The 9,982-nt window shown below is 42.3% G+C and overlaps 1 protein-coding gene across 1 annotated transcript in view; it reads right to left on the bottom strand.

The window, feature by feature from the left end:
- GPATCH8 (G-patch domain containing 8) overlaps positions 1–5,246 on the bottom strand; it is a 111,649-nt gene extending 106,403 nt beyond the window's left edge. The window contains exon 1 of the mRNA XM_049860823.1: positions 4,944–5,246. Coding sequence (XP_049716780.1) covers positions 4,944–4,988 — 45 coding nt within the window. The 5' untranslated portion in view covers positions 4,989–5,246. The remainder of the gene's footprint in view (positions 1–4,943) is intronic.
- Positions 5,247–9,982: the final 4,736 nt, after the last annotated feature.

The following is a 9,982-nucleotide window of genomic DNA, read 5'->3' on the forward strand; positions in this document are numbered from 1 at the left end:
GGAAAGAAGACAACAGGGATACCTGTTTCTACAAAAATTTTCACTGCACTAGAACAATCCTGAAATAATCAGCCTAAAAGCAGTATATTTGCCCAGATCTGTTTCTTCTTGGTTTTCCAGACCCCCTTTGAACACAAAATAAATAGGTACACCATTATATGAAGCCCTATGATCACAATTCTTACCAACCCCATTCTTCCCACAAGGCAAATTAAAATGCCTTTCTCTGTGATGTTATTCCTTGATATTCCCCACATTTTTAAATGCTTTTTGCCTCAAGTATATACCCTTTACCCTTCACATCACCTGCAGGAAGCCTTCTCTTATGCTGACCTTACTTCGTCGCTCTTGATCCTCTGAGAATGTACTAACCAATAACGATATCATTTGCATTTGCTACTAATCATGTCAAATCATCAGTATTTTGAAATTATGGTCCCTAAGTGGTGCAGACAGTTGAAGCTTGACTGCTAACCTAAAGGTTGGTGGTTCAAGCCCGCCAGCTGTATTGCAGAAGAAAAGACCTGGTGATCTGCTTCCATTAAGGTAAAAGTCAAGAAAAAAGAAAACCCTATGGGGCAGTTCTACTCTGTCACACACGGGAACACCATGAGCTGGAACTGACTCGACAGCAACTAACAACAATTTTGAAATTGGTACAACAAGGGTTCTAATCCTTTCCACCTATCATAGCATGAGAAAGGAAGTAGTGATGATTTTGCATGTCAGTATCCCAAGCAAAGCTGATAGTGATTTTCATGGCTTGTGGCAGCTCTTCCAGATGATAGCGAGTAAGACCCAGGCAACAGCGATTAAAAGACTTGTCCATGTGTCATCTCTGGCATGCCTGCACTAGAATGCCAACTCTTTTACATAGTACCACATAGAATACACACTAATATGCTTCCATGATCTAAGTATTTTAAAACTACAAAGCTCCTAACTTAATAGTTTCAACTAAAATTTCCTGAGGTCACATCCTGATATCATACATGAAAACGAAGAAGAATCCTACAAACATACTACATAAAAGTAATACACGACTTGCTTATTGGTATTTGCCATTATGATTACTTATACAGATTACAGAAAGTTCTTGGGCAATTTTTATATTTTTATTATGACTTTTAAGATAATATTTCTTGTTTCTCTCACTACCTTCTTCTCACATATTTAACCATTATCAGAGCTCCTTTAATTAGAAATCTAATACAAAGAAGAAAGCAATATTCCGATCAAGAAGGACTGAGAGGCTACTCTAAATCATCAGTCTTCTGCAGGTATACAAACTGAAGAATATGTCCTCACTAGTACGCAGCTACATCACCATTAATAGCTGCGCAACCCCAAAATGCTAAGCACCGTGTCTGAATAATACCTTATAGCTGTAAGGCACTATACAAATTAAACTTCCGTTAATGAACCTACAATTCACAGTGTAAACGCACTTTTATCTTAAATTATATTACTATTTTCCATTAGTTTGTGTGACATTTCAATCTCTAAATAGGTAAGCCTTAATCTAGTAAATGTAGGCAGAAGTCATGTCTCATTCTGAAAATGAGGTCAGACTCTTAAAGGAGTAGTTAAAACTCTTAAAACATTTTTTGTTTTTAAGAAACACATCAGCCTAGATCACATAGATTTCCAAAGAACAAATACCATTTAAAAAGGCTAAACAAAATTATGTTTAAAATAAAACAAAGGTAAACAATACATCCTCTATGACACAGTGTATCACTATCAAGAGCCTCCTTAGAACCCTTGGGAGACCAAGAAGAAACGTACCTGAACAAAACAGAATAGAGTAACAACTGTAATTTTATCACCTCTCTAAAGCTCACTTACTCTTTGCGACCTATAAATTTATCCTCCACATTTGATGACTCAATTACAGTTATATAAAATACATAATTGCCAACAGAGACTGTGTAGCTTAATGGTTCAGCAGTCAAAAATCCCAGGTCTGAATCCAGGCTCTGCCTTTTGCCAGATGTGTGTACTTGGCCTAGTTACTTAACTCTCTGTGTCTCAGCTGCCTCTTTTGAAAACTAGAGTAATAATAGTACCTATCTCTCGAGGTTATTCCGAAAATTATGAGATGATACATGTAAAGCCTGTAAAATGATGCCTGTTTATTATTAAAAAACAAAATTTTTAAAAAATGTATGCCCTTATAACTACTCTCTCTATTCGTAAATGCTTCCATTTCTTGCTATATTATACGAAACACCTTTGAAATTAGTGCCACAAAATCCATAAGCCCATCTCTCTGACTCCATACAAGAGACAACAAACTCACCAACATTTTACACTTGATGGTAAATTGCCAAAGAGTGAAATTTTACAATTCTAAATTATCTTGCCAAAATAAAGGCAAATAAAACAGTAAGTCATTTAGAACTTTCCAGAGAAGATGGCACAAGGAAATTTCCAGTGCTATCAGAAGATGTTTAAAGAACAGGACCTATATACTGTGTTTGAAAACCTACTAAGTATTTTTCAAGCCTATTATCACTAAGTAGCCACAATATTCAGTGACTTCGCCTCATTTATCACTTAAAAACCTGAAAAGGAGGCCACAGTTTTTCTTTTCTGGGGGGGTAGGCTATAACCTAGATTTAATTTCAAATAACCTGAACTTGAAAAATGTTTCAGATACGCCATACACAAGGGTGTTCTATTACATTACATTCTCCTCCCCAAGAACTTTAAATCAAAGGACATTCTTCATGAAAGTCAATCTGTTTTCCTTTTATTAAAACAGAGAAAATGCTACTTTATGTATTTTTAAATGAATTCTCTTGAGAAATGTTAGCACAATAGTTTACAAAAATTTTAACATCTCCTAACTGTCTAGAAGATTTCCACTCCCAATAGCCTATTAAACCAAAACGCTAGGACATCTAAATAAATAAAAAAAAAAAAACATTTCCCTGGTTGACCCAATACAAACCGAAAAAACCAAACCCCTTGCTGTCGAGTCCTTTCCAACTCATAGTGACCCTATAGGACACAGTAGAACTGCCCCAGAGGGTTTCCAAGGAGCAGCTGGTGGATTCAAACTGCTGACCTTTTGGTTAGCAGCCGAAGCGCTTAACCACTGCGCCACCAGGGCTCCTGACCCAATACAGGAGTTGGTTATTTCAACATAAAAGCAGGAAATAAGTTTAAAATACATGTAGTATCTTCAAAGGACTACCAAGCAACCAAAAGGAGATTTTACATAAACCCAACTAAAACAGCAGAGGATCATCCTTCTTAGAAACTAGGTATTGAAAAACTAGAGGCTAGCCTCAATTTTTTCAAGTGACAGCATTCACACTCTGCTACCCATGGTTTTCAAAACCTTCTTTCAAGCCCCTGCAAACTCTGGGTTCTTTTTTTTAAGTCTGTTGTAATTCTGTGGTTGAGAGCCATTTTTCCTCTAAAAATTGTCCATACTTATCTATTTTCAGCTTTATCAGGTCACCTTGAAATTCTCACGTCTAAAAAGTATTTCAGGGTGTTATCAATTTGTCTCTTTAAAAATTACCAATGAAGTCCACATACTTTGCAGCCTATTCATGTTTTATGGTGTTTGTAAAGAAGTAATCGTCCTCAGAAATCAAATGGCCCATATAAACTGTTTCCAACTTCCCTGGGCCTGTATCATATCCTTAAAACACCCTGAGATCCTGTATTGTGTACTGCAGCTGTACAGCAGGCGCATGATCACAGGGCTTTTCAACAGCCGCCCCCCCTTCTTACCGCTGCAAAACTTCTCGCAACGCTTTTATGTACTAGACTGTTAACAGAGTCCGTTTAAAAACTGCTAAACAGCTTTACCTGTTTACTAATCCATTCACCTCAGGGAATTCAAATCCTTCAAACGGCCTTCTGAACCACATTTAGAGTAGTTCTCACGTTGCTTTAAGGAAGATCCGCAGCGGGATAAAAAACTTGAGTTCTGATGTTCATCCCCTGACCCAAATTGCTGTTGCCAGGGTATGCGGTAGTAATGCAGTGGTTTCTTTGACACTCAGAATGTATTTTACCCTAGAAACAGTCAACCTCTACTAAATCTTTCTTAGTTTCGGAGATTTCCACACTAACAATACTCGACAGTAAGGTATTTTAAACAGTCAGAGGACAAGTTATTCTAAACTGGCCTTAGTTTTTCCCCAATAATGCTTGCCATTTTTCCACACCAACATCTGCAACTGGAGAAAAAAAAATCGAGTTTTTGGCACTAGTTTTCACATGCTCAGAAAGCCCATTTGTCATTACGTCCCCCCAAATCTTTCTAGGTAGGATTTGGGACTGACTGAGCTTACATCGACCACAGTCGTATAACTTAAACTGCTGTCCAAGACCAATGAACGGCCTAACAACAGCAACATTTATGGCCAGTGAAATCTCAATGTCTGATTAACCAAGAACGCGTCTGATAACTAAGGCACCCTTTTTGCAGGCGAAGAAATGGAAAAATGGGCAATGAAAAGGATTATTATAGTGAGGGGAGACGGGAGAAGGGCCCCAAGAAGATTCGAATGAGCGAAATCCAGGGGTTCCGAAGCCCTGGCCTCAGCAACTCTCGCCCCATCCTCCCAGCGCAACCCTCTTTCCCCCCTGGGAGTCAGCCCTGCACCTCCACAGGCCCGGCCGCCCCGCAGGGCGCACGTCCCCCACTGCCCCCAGGCTGGGGTTCCGACAGCCGAAGCCCAAACAGGTCGAAGCCGCAGATCCAGCGGCCTGAGTTAAAGTCAGAGAATGCGGGTGGGAGAAGATGCGGCCTCGCCTCAAGCTGGGAGGCCCCTTGAGAAAACGGAGGTGGGAGGAGGGCTAGCGGGTTCGGAAGCCGAAGCAGAGCCTGGAAGGAAACAGATCTGGGAGCCAAGGATGAAGAAGCTTCCAGACTCGGCCGGCGCCTTCCCCGGGTCCTCGGCTGCGCCGGTGTTTACCTGAAAGTCTCGGTCCTCGTTGAAGCGGGAGAAGCGGTCCGCCATCTTGCCGCCTTCACTCCTCTCAGAACGACGCTCTCCGGTTCACTCCTTCCCTACCGCGACACCCGCCCCCTCTACTTTCCCTCCCCCGTTCCCCGCCTCCTCCGACGCCCACCGGACGCGCGCAGGCGAGGGAGGGAGGGAAGGAGGGAGTGAGCCAGAACGCCCGTCCTGACGGAAACCCCGCCGGCGCAGGCGCCTTCCAGCCTCGGAGGCGGAACCTTCCCTCGCGTCACCGCTCAGCGCGCTGCCCGGAGCAACCCCAGCGGCTACGCGTGCGGACTCGCGCCCTGGGGCGCTTAGCGCTTCCGGAGGGAAAGGTCAGAGGAAACACGGTGGGGATGAGTCGGGCTGTTTTTCCAGCTGCTCACTTGCCGGTTTACAGCCCTTTTCTTACCCTCCTGGCTCCCTGTGTATGCAGAGGTCCATCGTCTATTTAATTAATCAAATAACAACGTAATATAGTGCGGCGGAAAGCACGGGCTTTAGAGCCGTTCTACTTTGTTTCAAATCCTGGTTTGCCCTGAGGACAAACGGTGAACTAACCAGAAAAGATGCCTTCTCTCAAAGGGCTTACGTTCCATGGGGGAAGTCAGATAACTGACAGTTACACAACTTCAGCTATTAATAAGTATATTTAAAAAAAAACTGGGTGCCATGATGAGAAGGATGACCTCTGAAATGGCCTTTGACCTGAGAAGCGGAAGGGGGCCTGCAGCCTTGTAAGGTCTTGAGGCAGAAGGAATATTAGACCAAAAAGCCTTATGAATGGAAAGAGTTTGGCATTTACAAGCAATCGTTTGAAAGAAGTATTATTTCTCAGAGGTCTGAACAGTTGATCCAATTCAGCTAAAGCTCTCTAGGCCTGTTTCCATTTTCTAAAATAAAGAAATTGAGTTTGGTAATCTGTATCCTCCAGACCTGGTGGTGAAAAGCTTAAGAGCTTGGCTGCTAACCAAAAGGTCAGCAGTTTGAATCCACCAGCCACTCCTTGGAAACCCTATGGGGTTCTACTCTGTCCTGTAGGATTCCTGTGAGTTGAATGACTCAAGGGCAGCTGGCTTGGGTTGGTTTTTTTTTTTTTTTTAAACCCTCCAGCTCTGCACTGACTGTGTGGGTCATAAATCAGACTTATCAATCCTATGACCTTCCTGAGGATCCCACCCAGCCCTCTAGTACCCTTAGCTAAAGTACATAAAACACACAGGTGTGGCAGGACTTCACTGCTTTTGAAAAGAGCTGTTGGTGGTAGTAGTACCTTTGAGTCAATTCCATGTGCAGAATAGAACTGCTCCATTGGGTTTTTCAAGGCTGTGACCTTTCAGAAGCAGATTGCCAGGCCTTACTTCTGAGGCACCTCTGGGTGCATTCGAACTGCCATCCTTTAGGGTAGCAGTCCAATGAGTAAGACAGTGGTCCCCAGGCTGCAGAAAATTCCACCTTTTCAAGCAGCTTGCTTGGCACACCCATAGCTTTACATTAGAATCCTGGTTCCTTTGCTTGACAAGCCTCCTCCCACCAGCTTTACATTTAAATCCTGGTTCCCCTCTCCTTAACTGCTTCCCCCAAACTGGAGAAAATTGGCAGAAACCAATTTAGGCGCCATGCTGATATTCAGGATAACCTTTTGGACCTCATACATAGTAACTTCCCCGCCTCTGGGTAGAGTTTAACCATTTTCTGAACACATGATGCCTGTGTAGTATGATTAAGAGTTGCTGATGTAACTTGCATGAACTTCCTACTTGTAAACCCCTTAAAAGTAACCTTCCCCCTTGCCCTCCCTGAGCAGTCTTGGCAGCAGCCCTAACTGTCTCCTTTCTTTATACAACCAAATGAGGCGCCTTTCTACTCTCCCACCTCTGGTCTCTCGTTTGGCTGAGAAGAGTCGCACTGAGCAGAACCTGGGACTGTTTTTGAAAATAGCAACAGCACAGAAATCACACAATGGAAAAGCAGCCCTTACCCTGGCCCTGAGAAAATAAAATGGAATGTAATTGTTTGGAGGAAGTGTGGTTATCTTCTATTCCTTTGATCTTCTATTCCTTTGTTACCGTCTGTCCTACCTGACCCCCAGGCCAATTATGAAACAGCTCTAAGAAGTGAAAAGACATCCCCATCTAAGCGGAGGCAGAACACATTGAATTCATACTTCGTAAAGTGACTTGAGGGTTAAGTAGCAGATTGAATCACGTAGGTACACATCATAAATTTACTTCTCTCTCTCCAAACCCCACTAAAATGACAAAGGGATGAGAAGGGTATAAACTCACATGGACAAAGAGAGCAGGAGGGGGACAACAACAGACAAGAGATGTCAACAAAATTTTAGAAGGTAGAGAGCATAGATAAGTGGAAATGGCTTTGAGAGAGTAGAGACAGTCCTGGAGTAGGGGAAGCCAGGAAACAAGCTGATTTTCGTGAAGAACACCAGAAAATCTTGGGAATTGGAGTCATTGCTAGGTAACTCTTAAGGTGAGAGTGTGGATGAGGCTGAAAACAGGAGGATTGGTTGGTTACAAGGCAGTTTAAGAGCAATTAGACCCTAAATTCCATTCCTTCTCTAGGGGAGCAAGCTGGAGGTTACCCTCTAGAAAACTGGAACCAAGAAGACTGGGTTTTGACATGTCTAGCACAGCTGAGGTAGGGGGTGCCAAGCTGAAAACAGGAGGATACAGTAAAAGCCAGCATTCCAGCGAGAGACCAAGGGAATCTCTCCCTGGGGAAACTGACTTGTTTAGGGAGAAAAAAAAAAAAATGTACAAGCACCAACAACGGGAAGGAGGAGATTTGTCAACAAAAATGTCAGTTCCTGCCCAAATACCATAAAAAGAAGCCCATAATACAGCAAGCCCCATCTACACAGAGCTTTGACTCAGCTTTTTAATGCCTCACTCTTAAGTATTAAGGAGCCCTGGTGACACAGTGGTTAAAAACTCAGCTTTAAATCAAAAGTTCAGGAGTTCAAATCCACCAGCTGCTCCTTGGAAACCCTGTGGGGCAGTTCTACTCTGTCCTGTAGAGTCTCTGTGAGTCGGAATCGACTTGATGGCAATGCGTTTCTTAAGTATAAATGGATAGCCAAGGATTACCAGACATTTGAGGGGAAATCTGTAACAGGAAAGACATAGATACCCTCCCTCAAAACACACACGAAAACAGCAAAAAGGAATTCAGAGGCGCCAGAGATAATGAAGGAGCCCTGGTTGCTCCATGGTTAAGCACTTGGCTGCCAACCAAAAGGTTGGCAGATGGAATCCATCCAGGGAGAAAGACCTGGCAATCTGCTCTCATAAAAATTACAGCCCAGAAAATCCTATAGGGCAGTTCTACCCTGTCACATAGCGTCACTGAGAGTCGAAATTGATTCAGTGGCACCTACCAACAACAGAGATGATAAAAGGAACAGAAAGAAACATCAAGAGAGTTATAATCAATATCCACAGAGATAGAGATCGTAGTAGGGAACAAGGATAGGATGCCAAAAAAGAAAAAATATTTGGAAATAAAGAAAGATTTTTGGAGATTCAAAATTCTTAAGCAGAAATGAGAAATTTCATAGAAAGGTTAGAAAATAAAGTTGAGGAAATCTCTCAGGAAACAGAGTAAAAAGATACCCTGGTCCAAGCCACCTTCACTCTTCACTTTCTCCTGAATTACTGCAGTAGCTACTAAGTGTTACCCTTGCTTCACCTTTGTCCCTTGCATTCTGTACAGCAACTATGGTGATCCTATTAAAAAGTCAGTCAGATCACGTCAGTCCTCTGCTCCAACTTTCGAGTGACTTTTTCTGTCATTTACAGTATAAAGTCTACTGACCACCACCACCTCCCTCTCAAGCCTCATCTTCTACTATGCTCCCTGCTTCCCTTCTCTCTGGGCACACCAGACCTGCTCCTGCTGCGGCCTGCCCTATTTTGGGGCTTATGGATATGCTGTTCTTTCTGCCTGGATCATTCTTTCTCAGATATTCACAGGGCTTTCGCCCTCATTTCCTGGTCTTTACTCAAAATGTTACTTTCTCAGTAAGATCTTTTTTGATCACCCTATTTGAAATTACAGAGCCCTATATATTTATTTTTTTTATATAAAAAAATTTTTTTTTATATATTTTGAACTCCCTAGCCTCTTCCCCTGTTTTGTTTTTCTTTATAGTACTTATCACTTTCTAACATATAATTTTCTTACTTCTGCTTACTGTTTATATTCCTCCACTAGAATATAACCTCCACAAGGGCAGAGACTTTTTTTCAGTTTTATTCACTTCTATATTCCCAGCACCCAGAACAACGACTGGCACATCTATACCAAAGCCAAATCCATTGCTGTCAAGTTGATTCCAACTCATACCACCCCTATGAGCTCCTATGGGCTCCCAACTGGCACATATCCATCACTGTTGAGTCGATTCCGACTCATAACAACCCTATAGGACAGAGTAGAACTGCCCCATGGGGTTCCCAAGGAGCGCTGGGCAGATTCGAACTGCCGACCTTTTGGTTAGCAGCCGTAGCTCTTAACCACTACACCACCAGGGTTTCCTTAGTGGGTGCTAAATAAAGATTTGTTGAATGGATGAAATAGAAAATAGGAAGGAACAGATAAGAAAACTTGAGCTTGAGCATCAATCCAACATCTGAATAGTAGGATTTCCAGAAAGGAAAGAAAAAAAAATAGCACTAGCATATGAAAGAAATAACATGTGAACATTTTCTGGTACTGAAGGGCCCAGTACACAGATTAAAAGTAACTTGGTGCCAGACACAGCACTGTAAAATTTCAGGACAATGGGACAAAGAGAAGCTCCTAAATGTTTCTCGAAAAAAAAATACCTTCCATGTGAAGGATAAGGAATTGGAATGGCTTTGGACATCTCCAAAACACCAAAGCAGAGAAAACTAGGGGGTAATGCCCTGGAGATTCTAAAAGAGGATGGTTTCCAACACAGAAATCTATACCCAGTTAAACCATTAATCAACTGAGAAAGAGAAAAAAGA

The sequence above is a fragment of the Elephas maximus genome, chromosome 19 (assembly GCF_024166365.1).
Source record: "Elephas maximus indicus isolate mEleMax1 chromosome 19, mEleMax1 primary haplotype, whole genome shotgun sequence".
In the NCBI taxonomy this organism is placed as follows: domain Eukaryota; kingdom Metazoa; phylum Chordata; class Mammalia; order Proboscidea; family Elephantidae; genus Elephas; species Elephas maximus.